The sequence below is a fragment of the Carcharhinus amblyrhynchos genome, chromosome 2 (assembly GCF_965287045.1).
Source record: "Carcharhinus amblyrhynchos chromosome 2, sCarAmb.v2.hapA, whole genome shotgun sequence".
Classification (NCBI taxonomy): Eukaryota; Metazoa; Chordata; class Chondrichthyes; order Carcharhiniformes; family Carcharhinidae; genus Carcharhinus; species Carcharhinus amblyrhynchos.
The window spans coordinates 7,932,445-7,954,341 of record NC_137325.1 but is presented as its reverse complement, the minus strand read 5'-3'; the positions used below and the strand labels follow the sequence as shown (position 1 = coordinate 7,954,341).

Here is a 21,897-nt window from a genome sequence, read left to right as displayed (position 1 = left end):
ACCGACTCAAGAACAGCTTCTTCCCAGCTGCTGCCAGACTTTTGAATGGATCTACGTTGCATTAACTTGATTTTTCTCTATACCCTAGCTGTGACTGTAACACTACATTCTGCACTCTCGCCTTTCCTTCTCTATGAGCGGCATGCATTTTCTGTCTCGTGTGCAAGAAACAATACTTTTCACTGTATACTAATACGCGTGACAATAATAAATCAAATCACATACATTGACATGTCCACATCATGGCCAGATTGAATATGAAGCTGACTTTCAATGAGGATGTTAGGCCCTGATTGAACTGATGGGAATACAACAACAACTGACTCCCCCTCAGGGGGACCAGAGCTCGTTGCGCTTTCTCGCCGCTCTTTTTGTCCCCAGCTGCGCGCCGTGGCGGCAGCGACGTCCTGACGTCAGGCGTCCAAGGGAGCGTGTGCGTGCCAGGAGGGAGGAAAAGAAATCAGCGGCGTCACGTGTCCGTGGGCGGGGCCTCGGAGCGGGGCCAGAGTGCACGGCCGGCGTCACGTGTCCGTGGGCGGGGGGGGGCCGGGAGCGGGGTCAGAGTGCACGGCCGGCAGCGGAGACGGCAAGATGGCGGCGGCCGCGTACGAGAGTCTGAAGCTGTGAGTGCAGCGCCCAGGATTATAGTGATTGCGGCTCCGGTGTTTCCTCTCTGATTTGGGGAGGGTGATTCACACGGTTTCGGGGTTTGGTTGCCTGTGCGCTTTTGTTTCACTTTCTTCCCCCCTTGTTTTGAAGCGGGTGTGGGGAGCGAGCTCCAGTCAGGCAGCTCCTCTCTGCCTGAGCCCGGAGGGCCCGAGCTTGGGGAGAGGGGAATGGGGTAGTGTCCCTCCTCTGTCCGGGGTGAGGGGAGTTCACCCACTGCCCTGCTTGTGGGGCGCAGAGAGTGAGTCTGGAGTTGGGGCAAAGGCAAGTTTGTTCGGCGAGTGGTGGGGGGAGCTGGTTCTCTCCACTTGCCCCCCCCGATCTTCGCTGCCCCACAGTCCCCAACATTTATTTATCTCCCTTCGTCTTAATTTGATATGTTATCAACCATTATCTTGCAATTGTGTCTTTGTACCTCTTTAACCTGCGATTACCACCCCGCCCCCCCTCCACTCACATTGTCTGTACCCGTCAAGAATTGATTACCTGTAAAGACTCGCATTCCAACCATTATCTTGCAATTGAGTCTGTATCTGTACATGCCCTGTTTTTGTGGACACAGCTCTACTCACCTGATGAAGCAACATCTCTGAAAGCTCATGATTCCAAATAAACCTTTTAACCTGGTGTTCTGAGACTTCTCACAGTGCCCACCCCAGTCCAACACTGGCATCTCCACATGATTTATTGTTGCCTGTTTTCGGATAGTGAAAAGTATTGTTTCTTGCGCACCATACAGACAAAGCATACTATACATAAGGAAAGCAGGACGCAATGTTACAGTCACAACTAGGGTGTAGAGAAAGGTCAGGTGGGTCTAGTCAAAAATGATGACAGTACCTCGTATGAAAGACTCAGGGAAATCCACAGGAGCATTCTGAAGCAAAACCTGACCTCAAGACAAAGCACCAGAAGGGTGGTGGAAGAAGCTTTAAGCAGAATCTGTGGGTGGGGAAGGTAGCACAATTTCAAAGTTCCCCCCCTCCTCCCTTTAAGATGAGCTGGGAAGTTTTTTCTCTTGGATGATGGTCATCAGTCTTGGGAATTCTCATCCCTGATGGGAACTGGAGGCTGGCTGGGTCATTGAATATATTCAAAGTTGACGTGGGCAGATTTTTGTACTGTGAAGAAGTGAAGGGGCAGGTAGGAAAGTGGAATCACAGCGATGTCAGATCAGCAATGACCTTATTGATTGATGCTGGAGGAGCCGAGTAACTATCTACTTCTATTTCTTAAATTCTTGGAAGAGAGTGAGTGGGTGATGTTTAGGGAAGGAATTCCAGAGCTTACGCCCCAGGCAACTGAAGGCATGGCTGCTAATGGGTGATTCAAACCTGGAATTCTCAAAGGGCCAGAATAGAGGAGCACAGAATATCTTAAGGATTATAGGACTGGGGAAAAATACAGATTTGGAAGGGTGAGGTCAGAGACGGGTATTGAAAACAAGGTCGTGAATTTTTTAATTGGGCAACACAGTAGTTAGCACTGCTGCCCCACAGCTCCAGGGACCTGTGTTCGATTGCTGGCTTGGGTCACTATCTGTGCAGAATCTGCACGTTCTAACTGTGTCTGCATGGGTTTCCTCCACAGTTTGAAAGACATACTGGTTAGGTTCATTGGCCATGCTAACTTTTCCCGCCATGTACCCAAACAGGTGCTGGAGTGTGGTGACTCAGGGATTTTTGCAGTAACTTCATTGAAATGTTAACGTAAGCCTACTTGTGACAGTAATAAATAAACTTAAAAACTGTTTAACTAGCAGCTATTGTAGGTCAGTGAGCACAGGCTCACAGGATGAACCAGGTTTGGTGCGAATTAGGATGAGGGCAGCAGAGTTTTGGGTGACCTCAAGTTAACAGTGGATTGAATGCTGGAGACTAGCCAAAGTGTGTTAGAACAGTAACATTTAGAGGAAACAAAGTCATGTAGAATACTTAATTTTGTGATATATCTTATGGTGATTTGAAGCAAGTATTCCTCTTTTCTACATTAATGTCCTGCTGGTTAAAGCTGAGAGGTTTGTTGATTGCTATATCTGTGACACCTTTTATTAAAAGTAAAGATACTGGTGTTTGTGATATGGACCACATTTCTACACAAGAACTACTATTAGCCTTACTATTTAAATTTGTTTTTAGCTGTTGGCAGTGTTGATTTGGAACATTTATTATTCTGCACTGTAGGGATTCTATTATTAATAGCAGATTAGAGTTCAGGTTACTTGAGTCAGTTGAGTTTTATGAACTCTGGCAATTTTTATTGCCTTTTTTTGCTCTCTGTTGTCAGGCCACAGATATATTGAATTTGAGCTTGCAACTCGCTCATGGACAGTGAACTCGTGCCCTCTAGGTTACCAGTTCAGTGTCACAAATGTTGCATGTGTTATTTAGCTCTCCTGTCTCTATGTTTAAGGAAGAAACTCTCAGTTAAAATCCCTGGTGCGCTACTGCCATGCCATCGTCTCTACGTTGCAATGTAGTCAATTAAAAAAGGATATTATTTGGATGTACCATCCCTAATTACAATTGAGTGACTTGCTTGGCCATTGTGGAGGGAAGTTAATGTATCTACCACATCCTTGAGAGGACTGGATTCTTATGGGGTGGCTGAGTGGTTTGCACTGCTGCCTCAGCACCAGGGAATCGTGTTCGATTCCAGCCTTGGGTCATAGTCTGTACAGACTCTGTACATTCTCCCACTGTCTGTGTGTGTTTCCTGCGGATGCTCCGGTTTCTTCCCACAGTCCAAAGGTATACGGCTTAGGTGAATTGGCCATGCACAATTTGTCCCTTAGGGTCAGGAGGATGTGGGATTATGGGGATAGGGCCTGAGTGGGATTATGTTGGTGCAGTCTCAATGGGCCGAATGGCCATCCTTGCACTGTAGGGATTCTATTCTATATCGACCAAACTGGATGAGAATGATAGGTTTCCTTGCCTAAAGGGCACTGATGAAGCATTTGGATTTATAGGGCAATCCAGTAGCTTCATGGTAACTTTTAAACTGCCAAGATGGGATTTGAACTTGCACTCTCGGGATTTTTAGTCCAGTAAAATGACTACATTATCCTGCTGCCAGTGAAGAGCTCTCTTGGCACTTTTTAATGACTGACTTTAAGCCAGTGGTGGACAACATATGCCCCAGGGGCCACATGCGGCATGGCAAATCAGGGTTCTGAGTGTGGCTCACAAGATATTTTGTTGACCGTTGCAAGATTCCACAGTCCACTGGTTTCCATTGTGTATTGCCTTTGCTACTGGTATGACTCAAACACGTAAAATGAGGTGCATGGTGGCACACACTGATAGCCACGCGCTCCCTCTGCATTCAATCAAATCGTAAATGTTTATTCTGCTTTTACTACTTGACGTTGATGACAGTCCTATTAATAGACGAATGATTAAGCATTTCCTATAAACGTACGAAGTATTTGGCATGCATTAAATTTTTTTCAAGGGTCATGGTTGTGAATATGCTTGATTTTAATCTTATGGCCCCTGAGATGGAGGAGGGCCACTCATGTGGCCCACTCACGAGCCTAGATTGCCCATCACTGCTTTAAGCCACGTTCACTCTGGGACCCACACCTCAGGGTGGATATCTCGTTTTTGGAAATGTATACTGCAGAATCACCCAAGTCTCCAAGCATCATCATGTCAGAACAAGTTGATCACTTTTGGTTTGTATCCCTTTGAGTGGAAAATCCAGAGGCCAAAGCTAATAATATTTTGGAGACATTGGTTCAAATCCCACCATGGCAGCTGGTGGAATTTAATTCAATTCATAATCTAAATCTGGAAATGAAAGCTAGTCTCAGTAATGGTGACCATGACAACTTCCATCAATTGCTATTAAAAACCAGTCTGGTTCACTGAAGGAAATCTGCCATCCTTATCTGGTCTGGCCTACGTGTGACTCCAGATCCACAGCGATGGATCTCAACTATCCTCTGAAATGGCCGGGTGAGCCCCTCAGTTCAAGGGTGATTAGGGATGGGCAACAAATACTGGCTTTGTTTGTGAAGCCCACATCCCACAAAAGAAAAAATATATGCAGGATCTATTTCTTCAAGTAGCAGAATGCAGATCTAGTGGATTCTAATTTTAAAATTGGGTCAGGCCAATCAAGAGGCACTTTACACATCCGGTTGTTGAAATCTGGAATTCTCCTCCAAGACTTTGGAATCAAAGTCAGTGGAAACTTCCAAGACTGAAATGGATAAGATATTTATAGGTAAGGATACTGAGCAAAGGCAAATGGAGGTGTGATGCATATTAGTTATCTAATTGAATTGTGAAGCAGACACAATGGGCTGAATGGTCTAATATTCCTGTTTTGCTTTGCAAGAATGAATATGGTTTGTTACTTGTACTAAGTTGTTTGACATTGTAGTTAATTGAACAGTTGAATGAATGGTGACACTGATATGCTGTACTAATGCCTGCTGTTTAGATAACAATCTTATTAGGAGAGGTTTGCAAAGGGCCATTTTTTCCTGCTACAGTTCAAATTAATGAAAGAAAGTTGATCTTAGATCGGAGAGAAGCCCTTATAAATGAGGGAATGGAAGGCGAATAATATTCCACACAAACTGGTCTTAGCCTTTCAGTAAACATCTGTTGAATTTTTTAAACCGCTCAAGGTCATTGTTGTCTGTTTACTTCAGTGACTTTAATACTGGTGATGTTATGTTACACCTTTGTTAGGTATCAATACAACACAAGCTTTCAGGGCTGTGTGTATTGATTACACAGTTTAAATCCAGATGGTAGTGCTATTCTCGGCTAGGGTAGGCTAGCCTTGACTTAGTGAGTGGCACTCTTGTTTGTGAGTCCGAAGGTTGATGTTCAGGTCCTGCTCTGGATCTTTTGAGTACAAAAATCAAGGCTGACACTCCAGTGCAGTACTGAGGAAGTGCTACTCTGGAGATGCCATAGAATCCTACAGTACAGAAGGAGGTCATTTGGCCCTTAGGATTGGCCATGCTAAATTGCCCCTTAGTGGAAGGGGGACTAGCTTGGATAAATGCATGGGATATTGAGGATAAGGCCTTGGTGGGAGGGGGGGAAGGAAGAAAGTATGTGGAGTTCTCTCTGACGCCAACATTTACCTCAATCAACATCTCAAAAATGGATGATCACAGTAACATGCTGCTGGTTGTGGGAGTTTGCTGTCTGCAAATTGATTGCCATATTACAACAGTGACAACAATTCCAAGCACTTTATTGGCTCTGAAGCACTTTGGAGCATGCTGTGGCTGTGAAAAGCGCTATGTAAATGCCAGTCATTTTCTGGGCCAGCAAAGATTCAGTCGAGCCCTGTTGCACGATGAAGTCCTAGTGCTGTTTCATTGCCTACAAAGCAGTGTTCAGGTGTGATGTACTGTGTCATGCTAGTGAACTCCCTGAGCATGGTTGATTCATCACAGAGTTGGAAATGTTATAAATTGCAAGGTATTGTGACTTCCATTAACTTTGTTATAATTGATAGTTCAAAGCAAGCCTTATCATCAAGTAGGAGGAGTGGGATTGTGGACCCTGATTTCCACATGTTCTCTGACTGCGATCGTGTGGCATTGTTGCATCACTTGCATAAAGTCAGGTGTAGAACCCGAGAGGGACTCGTAGTATATTGAACATGACTCATTGAATCATGAACAAGTTATGAGTAAATTATTTGTTCAGCCCATACTTTGGACTCCAGGAATCTTTGTGCAGAGACTATCCCTCCCAAACACTAAATTGGGTGGCACCAGAGGAATTATATCTGCTCGGAATGGTGTATTTTTATGATTATTTCAGTAATGTGACTGCTTTATTATTCATTTTAATGAATAAAACAACCGAGATAATTAATCACAGACAGTGTTTAAAACTAACAGTGTCCTGTTGTAAATGAGCTCTTGTGTTTCTACCTTCCATTTAACAAAGAAAATAAACAGTAATCTGCTCCTGGGTCTTAATAACATTCTGCCATGGTGCTAAAGAGTGGTCGGATGAGTTCCCAGAACTCTGCTTTGATTTCTTGTCTACTCCTGTCAGTTAATTGGGACTGAGAACCCCGTGGAAGGCATTGTAAAACGTGTAAACCGTGTCTTATTGCCAACGCACTGATGCTCGAGTGTGATTTATTGCTTTTTTGCCAATGTATCATGCTAGTCCTACTAGTGAACTTTCTGAGCATGGTTACAGAACTATTGTTTTAATTGCAAGATGCTCTAATTTAAATTAACTGCTGTCATATTTGATAGGACAGCAACAGTGTTCATTTTCTATAGATTTTCCTGCATTTATAAAAACATACATATGCTTCACGAGTGGAAATGGATGAAGAAATTGAGCTTGAATTGCAGATTGGATGAGCAGAAGAGGAAGCTGAAAGCTCAATCAGGGAGATTGGTGTTGAAATGGTTTGGAAGAGAAGTGGCAGAGTTCTGTGAGAGGGACTGAAGTGGGGAGGGTCCTGTCACTAATTGGCACATTTGCAATCTTGTTGGGCAGCTTAATTTAAGAATCCTGATTTATATTTGGGCTGTTTGAATTCCTTCCCCGTTTCTTTCTTGAAGGCACTACCTCATTCTGGTTGGAATTCCATGGGCAGAGAGCAAATCTGCTCTAGTCAGTCTTTTTGATCTCTGATCATCAGTTGCATTGTGGCTGTAAGTTGGAGTTTGCACCTTTGGTGAATCGGAGAAGAATTGAGTAACCTTTGGAGGACTCTGAGGCAGTATAACATTAAACACAGGTTTATGTGGTTCTTAATCACTGTGGTTATGATTGCCAGCAGGGAGCCCTGGAAATTATACAGAGAACGGATGTTATTAAAACATAGCATAGAAATCTGTCTAAATAGATGTTAAATTTAACAGAAGTTGATTTAGTCATGTTAAAGTCTTTTAGTCACAAGTAGGCTTACATTAAAACTGCAGTGGAGATACTATGAAAATCCCCAAGTTGCCACACTCTGGTGCCTGTTCGGGTACACTGAGGGAGAATTTAGCATGGCCAGTGCACCTAACCAGCACGTCTTTCAAACTGTGGGAGGAAACCCAGACGCAGACACAGGGAAAATGTGCAGACTTCGCATCGACAGTGAACCAGGCCAGGAATTGAACCTGGGTTCCTGGCACTGTGAGGTAGCAATGCTGTGCAACTGTGCCCCCCTCATGGAGCAGAGAATTCTACAGATTTACAAGCCTCTGAGTGAAGAAAGTTTTCATCATTTCAGTGTAAAATAGCCTATCCCTCTTTCTGGGACTGTGACCCCATCTGCTAGATTCCCCAACAGGGGAAATAACCTTCCAACATCAGATTTTTTGAGTCCCTTAAATGCTCATGTTTCAGTGCAATCACCTCTCATTCTTTAAACTCCAGGGTTGTATAGCCCTAGTCTCTTCAATCTTTCATAAAACAATTTGATCATTTTAAGAACTTAAGAAATAGGAGCAGGAGTAGGCCATCTAGCCCTTCGAGCCTGCCCCGCCATTCAATAAGATCATGGCTGATCTGTCGTGGCTCAGTTCCACTTTCCCGCCCTCTCCCCATAACCCTTAATCCCCTCTCTTATCAAGAACCCATCAACCCGCTTCTTAAAAATATTTAGCAAGGCAGCCTCCACCACTTCAACGGGCAGAGAATTCCAGAGATTCACCACCCTTTGAGTGAAGAAGTTCCTCCTCAACTCCGTTCTAAACCGCCTCCCCTTTATCTTGAGGCTGTGCCCCCTAGTCCTACTGTCTTTTTTGAGCGGGAAGAGTCTTTCCACCTCTATCCTATCCATCCCATTCATCATCTTATACGTCTCAATGAGATCTCCCCTCATTCTTCTAAACTCTAACGAGTACAAGCCTAGTTTATTCAGCCTCTCCTCATAGCTCAATCCCCTCAACTCCGGTATCAGCCTAGTAAACCTCCTCTGCACTCCCTCCAGGGCCAAAATATCCTTGCGCAGGTGCGGCGCCCAAAACTGCACACAGTACTCCAGCTGCGGCCTCACCAATGCCCTATACAGCTGCAGCAAGACCTCCCTACTTTTATATTCAATCCCCCTCGCTATGAAGGCCAGCATCCCATTCGCCTTCCTGACCACCTGCTGCACCTGCAAGCTGGGTTTTTGCAACTCATGCACAAGGACCCCGAGGTCACTCTGCACCGTCGCCTGCTGCAGTTTTTCGCCTTTTTTTAAACCCTTTGGGATTAGTGCTTCATTTCCTTCAAGTGTTGAATGTAAGACTTCATTTTGAGAGCTTTTTGTGATTGTCAGTTATGATGATATTGGAGGAGGTGTGAAGCTTTACTGCGAATAAATGTTATAAAAGCACAAGAGATCTATCTAGATAGATAAAGCAAAGGATTGGGGAATGCATTTAGCTTTTGTGTGAGGATAAAGGTGGGAGGGGATGTGAGGAAGACTTATTTTTACACAGTGGGTGGTTATAACCTGGAGCTCACTGCTCATGAGGATGGTGGAAGCAGAGACAGTGAATGATTTCAAAAGAAAATTGGATAGGCGTTTGAGGGAAACAAACTTTAAGGGCTAAATGGACTGAGTGGCTTGCTCTGTAGAGATTTGATGGATCAAATAGTCTCCTGTGTTGTTATGGCTCTAAACGAGTCACTGTTCCACACACTTCCTGATGGGAAGCGGTTTATTATGTGTGGTTTTGCAATAATTACATATTCTGGAACCTGAATAAACCGACTCTTCCACGCCCAAATAACTGCACTGCTAAATATTTGGGAGACACGCACCAACAACAAACTACAGACAGCCTTCGTTACACTGAGCATTTTAAAACACGCAGCGCAGTCTGCTGCCACACTTTCACATCTTCAGTGTATGGTCTGAGCCTGAGGATCTTGGTATCCAGTTGTTTCTGCTTTCCTTTCTGTTTGTGCAACCTGCCTGCTGCTGCTGCTTCACTTCCAACAATGACCTTCTTGATGGACATCACAAACCCATCTTGACACAGAGCTGAGGCCTGTGTCCGCACCCGTCTCCACGCGGGGCCGTAACCTTTGCGAGCACCCATCCTCTGGCCCCACATGGACCCGGACTGTCATATAAACTCCTACCGCACATGTGGATTCTGAAGGTTAACAAGCAGCAAGTGCAGACATGACTCCAGGCTATCAGCCTCTCCTTCATCTTGAGAATGTTGCAAGAAACAGCTTTCACAATAGTTATTGGAGTTGGCAGATCAGTTTTGTGATATCTGCTTCCAATCTTAACTCTTCAGCATTGATGCAGCTGAATTGGTGCTGTTCAAAATCTGCTTCCAGTTTGTTGGAAAAATGTTTTTGTCATATGCCCATTTTGAAAATAAAAACAGCTGCAAAAATAAGACAGCTGCTGCCTGCCTGTTGGGGATTGTCGTTTATAGCTTTCACTATACTCAGCGCACTATTCAAAATCTTAAATGGTTTAAGAAGTTACAAACTGTGTTGCATGTGGTTGCGTGCAGAGGTCCAGGGACTTAGACAAAAATCTAGGTTGACTCTCTGGTGCAGTACTGAGGGACTGCTGCACAGTTAGAGATGCTGTCTTTTGGCTGAGACACTGTCTCTGCTCTCTCAGGAGGATGTAATAGATCCCATGGCCGTTATTTTGCAGAAGAAAAAAGGAGTTAGACCTGGTGTCCGGGTCAACATTTATCTCTCAACCTCTCAATAGCAGATTGCCTGGTCATTATCATGCTGCTGTTTGTGGGAGCTTGCTGTGCATACAAATTGGTTGCTGTGTTTTCTACTTTCCAACAATCACCACACTTCAAAAGTGCTTCATGTGCTTTGGGACATCTAGAGATTTTTAAATGCGCTTTTTAAAAAATATACCTATATTTTCATGTGATGTGGCCGTCACTGGCTAGGCCAGCATTTATTGTCTATTCCTAATTACCCTTGAGAAGGTGGTAGTGAGCTGCCTTTTAGAACTGCTGCAGTCCCTGGTACACCCACAGTGCTGATAGAGAAGGAGTTCCAGGAAACCCAGTGAAAAAACAGCAATATATTTCTAAATCAGGAAGAAGGGTGACTTGTAGACAGCTTGCAGGTGATGGTGTTTTGAAGCATCTGTTGTCCTCCTCTTTCTAGGTGGTAGAGGTTACTGGTAAGGAAGGTGCTGTCGAAGGAGCCTTGGTGAATTGCTGCAATGCATCTTGTGGATGTACACACGGCTGTCACTGTGTGTTGGTGCTGGAGGGAGTGAATGTTTTAAGGTGTTTAAATGGGGGTACCGACCAATCAGGGTGCTTTGTCCTGGATGGTGTCGAGCTTCTTGAGTGTTGTTGGAGCTGCAAGTGGAGAGTATTCTATCATATTCTTGGCTTGTGCCTTGTGGACAGGCTTTGCAGAGTCAGGAGGAGAGTTAGTCGCCACAGAATTCCCAGCCTCTGACCTCTTGAAGTCACAGTATTTATATGGCTAGTCCAGTTCAGTTAGTGGTCAATGGTTAAACACACACACACCGGTGTTGATAGTGGGGGTTTTACCAATCTTAGTGCTATTGAAGTCATGGAAAGATGGTTGGATTATCTGTTGTTCGTGCAGTTTGATAGGTGTCATCCATAGTGCTATCACTTTGCTGATGGTCGAGAGTAGAATAATGGGGGTGGTAAATGGCTGGGTTGGATTTTGTGTACAAAACATATGGGAAATTTTTCACATTACAGGGTCAATGTAGTGTTGTAACTGTACTGGAACAGCTTGATGCGGAGTATGGCTTGTTCTGGAATGCAAGTCTTCAGTGCTACTGCTGTAATATCCATAGTCTTTGTTATCAGTCCATTCAGCCCTTTCTTGATATCACATGGAGTGAATAGAACTGGCTGATGAATTACACGTGTAATGCCAGGGACCTCAGGAGGAGGCTGAGATATATCATCCACTCAGTACTTCCGGCTGAAGATGGTTGCAAAATAAATAAATTTAAGCCTTGTTGAAAATTCAAACAGATTGTCTTAGAAGATCCAAAGCTACTGGTCAGGAGCTGATAGCGTCAGCTGTCTAGTCCTGGATTAAACTTCCAGCAATGCTTCACTAATTCATTGCAATGTTGGTTTCATCCACTGAAAGGAAGTCAACAAGAATAAGGTATCGGATTGTCGACAGCCAATGCTAATTCTGGTGAATCTGCTGTTTGGATAAGGCATGAGGTTCTGCTGATTAAGAGGCTCTGTTATCAGTATTGGATTACTTTGTTCTTAAACGAGCAAAGGGAAAGCAGCATCTTGTCTACTCCAGCATTTCAATGTAACGCAATTTAACTAATGGGATGGAATTAGTTCAAAGGAAGTCTTGTTGAAAGTATGGACTAGAAGCTATTGTTTGTCTTTCCTCTGCCTGCAGCAAGAGCTCAAGAATATTGGGAAGAGGTGTATGCCAGTGAAAGATATTTGAGAGCTTGCATCTCACAGATACTTAATTAGATAGTTTAGAAGAAGTGTTTCTTCCAATGAGGATTGTGTAATATGGCCCAGGATGTGAGATTGCTTGTGTCAAAAGCATAACCAGTTGTCAAACAACGCAATTATCTGAATTCCTACAAGCCAAACTCATCACCATTGGTTCTGGACATCTGTACGTAATGGTACTCGCGACTTTAATCACTAAGGATTTAATCACTAAGGATGTACATCAGATCCTGATCATTCGTCTCGTTGTCTAGAACAAATGTTAAGTGTTAATTCACAGCTAAGCGGCTTGTGACCACCATCTGTCTGAGAAAAAGCTTTCTAGTTTATCTTTGCAGTGCAGTGCCTGAGGAGGAAATAATCCTACCTAGATATTGCTGATGTTTTGAGTTGAAATGCTCGCCTTTAGATTTTGCCTCCATGCTTTTTTAAAAGCTTTGCTATTTCATTCTTTGATAACATTAGTGACTGCCAGGTTTCCCTTTATTTTTAAATGTGTATTGTGTGTACACAGCTTGTTATTGGGAGTGTACTGTGTCAGAGGTAATGGTATCAGTATCAAATCACACTAGATGAAACCGATATTGCTGCTTCTCACACCTAACTTGTCTTTTCCAGCCATTTTACTCAAACCACTGCGGTAACCCCTGTGGCATTAGTAGTTGCAGGCCTTTCTACTGACTTGATACAAGGAGTGACATGCTGACACCCAGCAGACATGTATCTTACTTCATCTTGCTGGTTGAAATATTTAGAAAAAGCACACAGTACACTTTCACATAGAGGAGTGCTAGGATAGACAACTCTATATACGTGCATCCTGTCCTATTGATTCCAGTCACTGTCTTTGTCCGATTGTTGGTGTGGTGGTCCGACACCTTCTCAGGCTTGGAGTTACATTCAGGTCATAACCACGCGTGCGCACCTGCTTACTACTTGCACCGGAGGGACTCCCGTAACGGAGTAGAAATTGAATTTCCAAATGGGAAACTGATTCACCAGCCATTTCAGACAATCATAGAATCCTACAGTGCAGAAAGAGGCCCTTCAGCCCATCGAGTCTGCACTGAACACAATCCCACCCAGGCCCTACCCCCACATCCCTACATATTTTACCCGCTAATCTATACATCTCAGGACACTAAGGGGCAATTTTATGGCATGGCCAATCAACCTAACCCTCACATCTTTGGACTGTCGGAGGAAACCCATGCAGACATGAGAATGCAAACTCCACGCAGACAGTGACCTGAGTCGGAAATTGAACCTAGGTCCCTAAAGCTGTGAAGCAGCAGTGCTAACCACTGTGCTACCGTGCCACCCACAATATGTGAGTGACCTGCATGATGAAGGTTGGCATGTGACAGTAATCTCTCTCGGTTGTCACATGAAGGGTTTGTATAGCTGTTGCAGCCACTGACAGGAACAACCCTGTCCTGGACATGGCTCGTAGGTTTGGATGCAGAAATCTCTCATTGCCTTCTTGGAGAATTGTAATATTAGCACACAGGTGTCTTCAGACATGTTCATGTGCATGACTCCAGCCCTGTTTCCATGGGTTAAGCACAGTACGAAATCTCACAACACTAGGTTAAAGTGCAACGTGTTTATTTGGCAGCACAAGCCTGCAGAGTCTCAGGCCCCTCCTTCAGGTGAAGAGTTGTGTTCACAAACAGGGCATATACAGGCACAAACTCAATTTACAAGATAATGGTTGGAATGTGAGTCTTTACAAGTAATCAAGTCTTAAAGGTACAGACAATGTGAGTGGAGAGAGGGCCAAGCACAAGTTAAAGAGGTGTGTATTGTCTCCAGCCAGGACAGTTAGTGAGATTATCCAAGCCCAGGTAAGTTGTGGGGGTTGCAGATAGTGTGACATAAACGCAAGTACCCGTTTGAGGCCGTCCTCGTGTGTGGAACTTGGCTATCAGTTTCTGCTCAGCAATTCTGCATTGTCAGATGTTGTGAAGGTTGCCTTGGAGAATGCTTACCTGAAGATCAGAGGCTGAATACCCGTGACTGCTGAAGTGTTCCCCAGTTGGAAGGGAACACTCCTGCCTGGTATTTGTCAAGCAGTGTTCATTCATCTGTTGTTGTAGCGTCTGCATGGTCTACATGGGTCAAAGCAGAGACACAGTAAAAAGTCTGACAACACCAGGTTTTAGTCCAACCTATTTATTTGATAATATACTCGCAAGCTTTCGGGTTAGCCCCTTCGTCAGGTGAATGGAGAGTTCTGGCCTCAGACAGAGCATATAAAGCACAGACAGTTTAGAGATTACTGATTAGAATGCGAATCCTTACACCTAACCTGCTGTTCAAGACCTGAAGTGGCTGATAATGTGAGTGGAAGGAGCACTGATCACAGTTTAAAGAGATGTGTATTGTCTCCAGACAGTACAGTAAGTGAGGTTTTGCAAACCCAGGCAAGTCACGGGGGTTACAGATAGTGCGACATGAACCCATCTGTAACCCCCGTGACTTGCCTGGGTTTGCAAAACCTCACTTACTGTACTGTCTGGAGACAATACACATCTCTTTAAACTGTGATCAGTGCTCCTTCCACTCACATTATCAGCCACTTCAGGTCTTGAACAGCAGGTTAGGTGTAAGGATTCGCATTCTAATCAGTAATCTCTAAACTGTCTGTGCTTTATATGCTCTGTCTGAGGCCAGAACTCTCCATTCACCTGACGAAGGGGCTAACCCGAAAGCTTGCGAGTATATTATCAAATAAATAGGTTGGACTAAAACCTGGTGTTGTCAGACTTTTTACTGTGTTTACGCCAGTCCAACGCCGGCATACCCACATCAAAGCAGAGAAACAGAGATGCAGTGGCATCAATGGAGCATCAGTGGTGGTGATATCATTACTGGATGAGTAGACATTGATGGATGCTGCTCAACTTTAAGAAGCGATCAGAAACTTTGGCTGGCGTTTCTCTGGTTTCCTTTCATCAAGAACAATAATGTAACAGTTAACCGATGACTAACAAGCCAATATATCTCTAGCAGCAATGACCTACCTTTTAGCAGCACCAGGATTAATGTTCAGGAGCGTGAATTGTGTTATGGAGAGACTGCTCAATGCATGTGTGTATGGACTTTGATGAACTTAACAAATGGCTGGTGCTCTTGGGTGCTTCCAGCTCGTAATGCCCAGCACTGTACACAGGGATGCTTTGTTGATCTTGGTACCTTGAACCTCGTAAGTTAGGCACCTAACTAACAATAGCAATAAAGTCTGGATCGTTGGATTGAAAGTCTCTCCTTGGCATTATATGTTTTGTATAAGTTTTATGTCCATAATCTGTTCCTAGTCCATGGTTCTAACCCTGATATACCTGCAAAATACTAATGGGATTATAAGGAAAGGTACTGTGGAGATGGAATGATATATTGGTGTGATGACCCCAGCAAACTATTTTAAGAATTTGGGTAAAAACTGTATTTAAAGTGGAAAATAGTTCATTATCTTTCTGAGGAGATCTGTGCTTTCCAGGGTGCTTTGGATAGTAAGATTACACTTTTGGTTTTCTTTCACCTATTAGACATTCACGTAACTTAACTTTTTTTTTAGGCACACTACACCAGAGAAGTTCTACTTCGAAGCTTGTGATGATGGATCAAATGATGTGCTCACGATCGACCGTGTCTCAAATGAAATTACCCTTGGAGGTAAAACATATATGTTTGAGCTGTTTCAAAATTGGCATTTGTAATTCAAAAGCAACAAAGCTTTTTAAAAATTTCCAATTAAAAATGTTCTCATTACTGCAAGAAGGTGCATTATAGGTTTTATTACTTGTGTGTTGCCTCAGCTGTCAATGTCAAAGGAAGAAGTCGTAATAATAGAATCTTAGAATCCCTACAGTACAGAAGAAGTCTGTATCAGCCACATCCGACCTAGGCCATAATGTAGCTGTATTTAAGAAGAAGCTAGATAAGAATGAAGAAATAAAGGGGTGGGAGGAGGAGTGAGTGGAGCATAAATGTAGGAATGGATTAGTTGGCCAAATGGCCTGTTTTGAGTTGCATGCTCTGTGTTGTGAGAGCTTGCAACAGGTTGGAAAGTGCTTGATCAGTGGGCAGGTATAGATGTGATCAGTGCAACTTGTGGGCCGAAGGGCCTGTTTGTGCTGTAGTGTTCTATCTTTCAAATGGAGCATTGCTTTGTTATGGAACCCCTGTTCAGTAAAATCATATTCTACGTTGGTCCAACACACCCCACCAAGATGAGTTAGAGCTTTGAGGCTGAAATGTGAGAGATATTTGGTCAAAGTTTAGACACCTTTTGTCAAACAAAAAGACAAAACTGATGAAGCTTCTGTTGATTCATACTGTGAGAAGGTGTGAGCCTCAAGGTCAAATTTAACAAAAAAGGTATCTAACAGGAATAGAACAAAGGGATCTCGAGTACAGATTCTCAGACCATTAAAAATGGCAGTGCATGTTATCAAGGTCATAAAAATTGCAAATATAACACAGGAGTTCCTTTTTTTTCAGTGAAGTAAAATTGCAAAGTAGAGAGGTTATGTTGAGCTTCAATTGGACTTTGGTTAAACCTTGTCTGGAGTAAGGTAACCTCTATTTTTGTAGTACACAGCTGATTAGTTTTGGTCTGTAGACCCTTCAGAAACTTTTTTTGTGACTGTATAGTGCCTATTAGCTTAACGCCATGGTGTATGCACAATCTGCATGGGGACTAGGCAGGGGGCTGCATAGCTTAGATGGGAATATAGGCTAGGGGTGCTGTGCACAGTTCTGGTCTCTTATAAAAGGTGTGTTGAGGTATTGCAGTGGGTGCAAAAAACTGTCAAGGATGATACCAGAACCAAGAGGTTCCAATCCTCAGGAAAGACTGAACAGTCTAGGAAAGAGAAACCTTGAGGCTGTCTGCATAAAGTTGTTTAAAATGATGAAGGGACTTGATGGGGTAAACAGAAGTTTATGGGGAAGTCTTAAACCACAGGGTGTAAATGCAAGATGGTCACTAATAAATTCAGCAAGGAATTCAAGAGAAACTTACTTATTTAGGGAATGTTTAGAATGTGGAAGTCACTGTCATATAGAGTAATGGAAGTGAATAACATAGCTGCTTTGAGGAAACTAGACAAGCAGCTGAGAGAGAAAGGAATTGAAGGAGGTTAGATGATGTAGAGTGGATCATTTGGACCAAATAGCCTGATTCTGCACATCAAGTTTGCGCTGTCAACAGAGCAGGCAGGTTTTGTGAAACCCAGTGATATGACTAATCATTCTGTCAGCAATTTGATATTGGAATGTTCAGCATTGCTGAGGTTTAAGAAGTAACTATCTTCTTCATGAAATCTTACCCGACCTCCTAAGTTTATTTTTCCTGATACTGTATCTAGCATCTTTATACACCTACTTATTTTTAACTCGGATGAGCAAATGTGAAGTGATCTCCTGCTGTTGTGCTCCAGTTTCATTACTTTATAGACCAAAGTTTCTCCTTATTCAAAGTACAGTTAAGGTGATGACAAGTAATTCTCCAAGCGTTGAGCTTTGTATATGGGAAGTTCTGCTGCAGGATCAGGCTGTCTGCTTTCTAATGATTTCACGTGGAACTTTGACCTTCAAAACACAAGGAAAGGACAAAGAAAATTGCAGCACAGGAACAGGCCCTTCGGCCCTCCAAGCCTGCACTGTCCGTGCTGCCTGACTGAACTACAACCCCCTACCCTTCCTGGGATCATATACCTCTATTCCCATCCTATTCACGTATTTGTCCAGATGCTCCTTAAAATTTGCTATCGTTACCTGCTTCCACAACTTTTCCCGGCAGCGAATTAATGAAACTTGTTACTATTTCTGCTTGAATATTTTTTTTAAAAAAGTGAATATTTCCATTGACCTCTGCAGCCACTTGAAAATTCCAGGCCAACAGTCATTCCAAGAGGCAGAACACCCTTCCTGTCTGTCTCCCTCCAGTCATTATGTTGGTTTCCTCTAATACCCCAAATGCTACAGCTTTCATACCCTACGTCAGAAAGCTGCTCATATGTTTCTGGCGATTGTTTTTATACTCACATTTAAAGTACTGCAGCTACTCAAGGCATGGTCTGAGTAAGGTTTCTTGTTGGCAAATTTTGTTTTGTTCTCCTGGGATAAATTAATTTGATTGCAGATTAGTTTGGCTGAGCTGCTAATTAATTTGCTTCTACAGGTAACCCAGGGAGATATGTCTCCAGTTGACTGCATGCTCATCAGATTACCTGAGGACATTGCATAATATGTGTTGACTTTTTTTTAATCTTGATCTATGTTTTCAATGTGTTGGATAAACACACCTAGGCATTCATGCCTGCTACAAATGCAAAGCATTTTTGTAAGTTTATTTTCTTTATGCAATCTGAATGTTTTTGGCAAGGCCCATCCCTAATGCTCCTGAACTAAATAGCTAGTGAGGTCACTTCAGAGGGCAGCTAAAAGCCGTCCACATTACTGTGAATCTAGTGTCATGTGTAGGCTAGACCAGGTAAGGGTGGCAGATGTCCTTCCTAAAGAACATTAGTGAATCAAATGGTTTGGTGCAACAGCCAATTAGAGCTTCATGGTCCCCTTTTCTGAGACTAGTTTTTAATTCAAATTCCACCAGCTGCTGTGGTAAGATTTGAACCTACATCCCCAGAGTATTAGCCTTGTTCTCTGGATTGTTGGACTGGTGACAATGCCATTATACATCTGTCTCCCTTATTGTCTCTGACTTTTTCATCAAGTCCCCAGCTAGAAACTGATCATGTTTCCAACCTCCAAAATTGAACTCTGGATAACCTTAGCCACTTTACCAATAAAGACACTTAGTCTTAAGAGGGAGGTGGGGTACTCAGCAGTGCATATGCTATTACCATGCTGTGTTCACTGAATGTTATTGTGGTTGTGCAGCTCTTGAAGATTTCCACTCCTGGTGGATGTACTGTAGCTACAAAGCTGAAAAGGGAAATCTATTGATGGAGATCTTCCGTCTCACTGAGGAGGCCAATCCACATTCAACAACCTGCTCTGAAAACTCTGCTCACGTTTTGCTAGCTGTGACAAATTCCACCGCAGTTACTGAGACCATCTGCAGCATTCTAAAACAATTCAGCAACATTTTAACCAAAACTTCACTCTCTCTCCAAATGTCATATCCAACCTGTGGACCACACTTTCGATTTTCTTGACCTAACCCAGCTGCGTGCTTACATCACGTGACCCCCTACAAAGTCCATTTTCAAATAAAGTTTTGATTAGCACAGTTTCTGATTTTTTTTCCTTGTCTTATGGACATGACACTCTCAAAGCATAGCATCCAACTAACTTCCCTTAAACAGCACAATTTTAAAAACCTATTAGTATGAACTATACAATATTAAAATTAGGGGCATGAAATCATTAAAAGCTTAGTTCCTTGTAGTCCCTATTTTGTGTGTCGGTGGTGCTCTAAGTATTTTCACTATTGATTCTGCCACACTTTACATTCGCCATCACACTGTTCCATAGTGACATAATATGGTACAAAGCTGCTTTTAGCCTACAGTTTAACTTTTTGAGCCTTCACCCATGTTGGTAAAAGTTAAAAAAGAAGTAAGGACTAAATTTACATTGGAAATTTTATGTCCGTAGAGATTTCCTAGTGCTCTCTGCAGTTGAATCCAACCATCTCCTTTCCCTGCTGACCCCGTACCTCAGCTTGTATTTCTGCTTTGAGCCTTGCTCTAAACTCCTCACTCATTTCCACGTTCCTCAATGATCTTCTCAGTAAATCTGGCTGGCCCCTCTGCATGATCCACCCATTGTGACGCAGTGCCTGGGACTTGGTCACTGTAAACATAGCATACTGTGGGTGTGAACTGTTGTTCAGGCTGCACTGCTGTTCCTTAACCCTGCTATAGTGGCCATCAGCTCAAAGTGTTCTTTGAACTATTGGCATGCCTTCTCTTTAGTCTCTGGCTATTCTCTGGTATTTAACACCTACCTACCCACCCTCCCTCCACCTACATCCGGCTATGATCCACCTACATCTGGCTATGACCCACCTTTCTTCCTGGGTTTCTCTACCTCAACTCCTGCTGTACCTTTCCAATTTTTCCCATGTCTCAGTCCCTAACCGTGCTGTGTACCTCCTGCACTGCTCTATCCCCACGCACACTCTAACATTTGCCCCTCTCTGCCTCTCCCTCCACCATCTTCTTCCATCCCATTCCCTCTCTGGCCCTTCAGCATTTATGATGTGGGTATGCCAGCGTTGGACTGGCGTAAACACAGTAAAAAGTCTGACAACACCAGGTTTTAGTCCAACCTATTTATTTGATAATATACTCGCAAGCTTTCGGGTTAGCCCCTTCGTCAGGTGATGATTCACCTGACGAAGGGGCTAACCCGAAAGCTTGCGAGTATATTATCAAATAAATAGGTTGGACTAAAATCTGGTGTTGTCAGACTTTTTACTGTCCTTCAGCATTTGCCACCCTTCCTGAGTGCTGGTCCAGTTCAGATCCAGCTTGACCTGAAGACTGGTTTTCGACTTGATTTTCCCACGGAAACACCAAGGGAGAACCCTGATAACAGTTAGCATTGGTACGCCACAGCCCAAACATCGTGTGTCAAAACAATCTCAAATGGCAGCATTTCAGACATTGAGCAGCGCTTTGAAATATGTTTATCAATGCATTTATACTCGAGCCTGTGTTTGCTTAACAATTCAGGTTAAAATATTACTAAGAAATAATACGTTCAAGGTAAAGTCACTGTAGTCCCAGATGACCATAGGCGGCTTTGAGGGGAAGAGCTGACTGGTGATGATTTAACCTGAGGGTCACCACCCCTCAGGCAAGGGACAAGGTTGAAAAGGTGGGGCCTTTATGAATAACCTCAGCCGATACAGGAATTGAAACCATACTGTTGGCGTCGTTCAGCAAACCAATTGTCCAGCCAGCTGAGCTAACTGCTTCCCCATACATGGTATGATGTTTAGGCCCCTATGAAGAGCAGATCTATTATTAAGATTCAAAAGGGAGATAGTGGCTTAGTGATAGTGACACTGGGTTAGTAATCAAGAGGCCCAGGCCTGGCAATGTGACAGCTAGTGCAATTTAAATTCAATTATTAAAGCTGGACGATGAAGTAATGGTGACGGTGACAGCTATCATTAGTTGTTTTAAAAAAAAAGAAGCCTATCAGGTTCACCAGTGCCCTTTAGGGAAGAAAATCTACCATTCTTACCCCAGTCTGGCCTACCTGTGATGCCTACGTCCCATGTAAAAAAATTTTAAAGATGTGTATCTAGTCTGTGAACTCTGCATTAGAGTCAGCCCAAGGTTAGGGTGAGAAAATAGTGGGTTGACTATGATGCTGAATTACCAGTCCCTGAAGAATGCATGTTTCTTTGCACGCGTTCAGTTTACACTGGTTTCTCCTGGATGTATGTATGAATGCTTTTAACGTCTAAATTTGCAAATGCATATTGATGCATTTTCACCTCTTCTGTTCATCAGTTAAGAAAGACGTCCCTCCCTCTGCAGTTACCAGAACTGTTTATGGAATCATGGGAACAATCCGTCTGGTGGCAGGTGGGTTAACCTAATTAATTAACGTACACAGTTTTAGAATTGGGAGAGATATGTTTGTGTTTTAATTAGTTTACGTAAGACACCATTGCTGTGTTTTCACTATTATTGTGGCAGAGCTCCGAGCTTTACCTCGCCTTCTATAAATCCACGCCTTCCTGGTCACTGTGAAACAACTTCTTGGGCCATGCTTGGTTCAGTATCTTGTGCTACTGGCACAGTTGTGCCTTTCGACGGCACCGGCCTGCG

The 21,897-nt window shown here is 43.3% G+C and overlaps 1 protein-coding gene across 2 annotated transcripts in view; it reads left to right on the top strand.

The window, feature by feature from the left end:
• The first annotated feature begins 552 nt into the window (after positions 1 to 552).
• Positions 553 to 21,897, top strand: part of sacm1lb (SAC1 like phosphatidylinositide phosphatase b) — a 55,589-nt gene continuing 34,244 nt past the window's right edge. For both annotated transcript variants that reach the window (XM_080201819.1, XM_080201811.1), the window contains exons 1-3: positions 553 to 623; positions 15,657 to 15,754; positions 21,577 to 21,651. In XM_080201819.1, the coding sequence (XP_080057945.1) occupies positions 592 to 623; positions 15,657 to 15,754; positions 21,577 to 21,651 (205 nt within the window). In that variant the 5' untranslated portion in view covers positions 553 to 591. The remainder of the gene's footprint in view (positions 624 to 15,656; positions 15,755 to 21,576; positions 21,652 to 21,897) is intronic.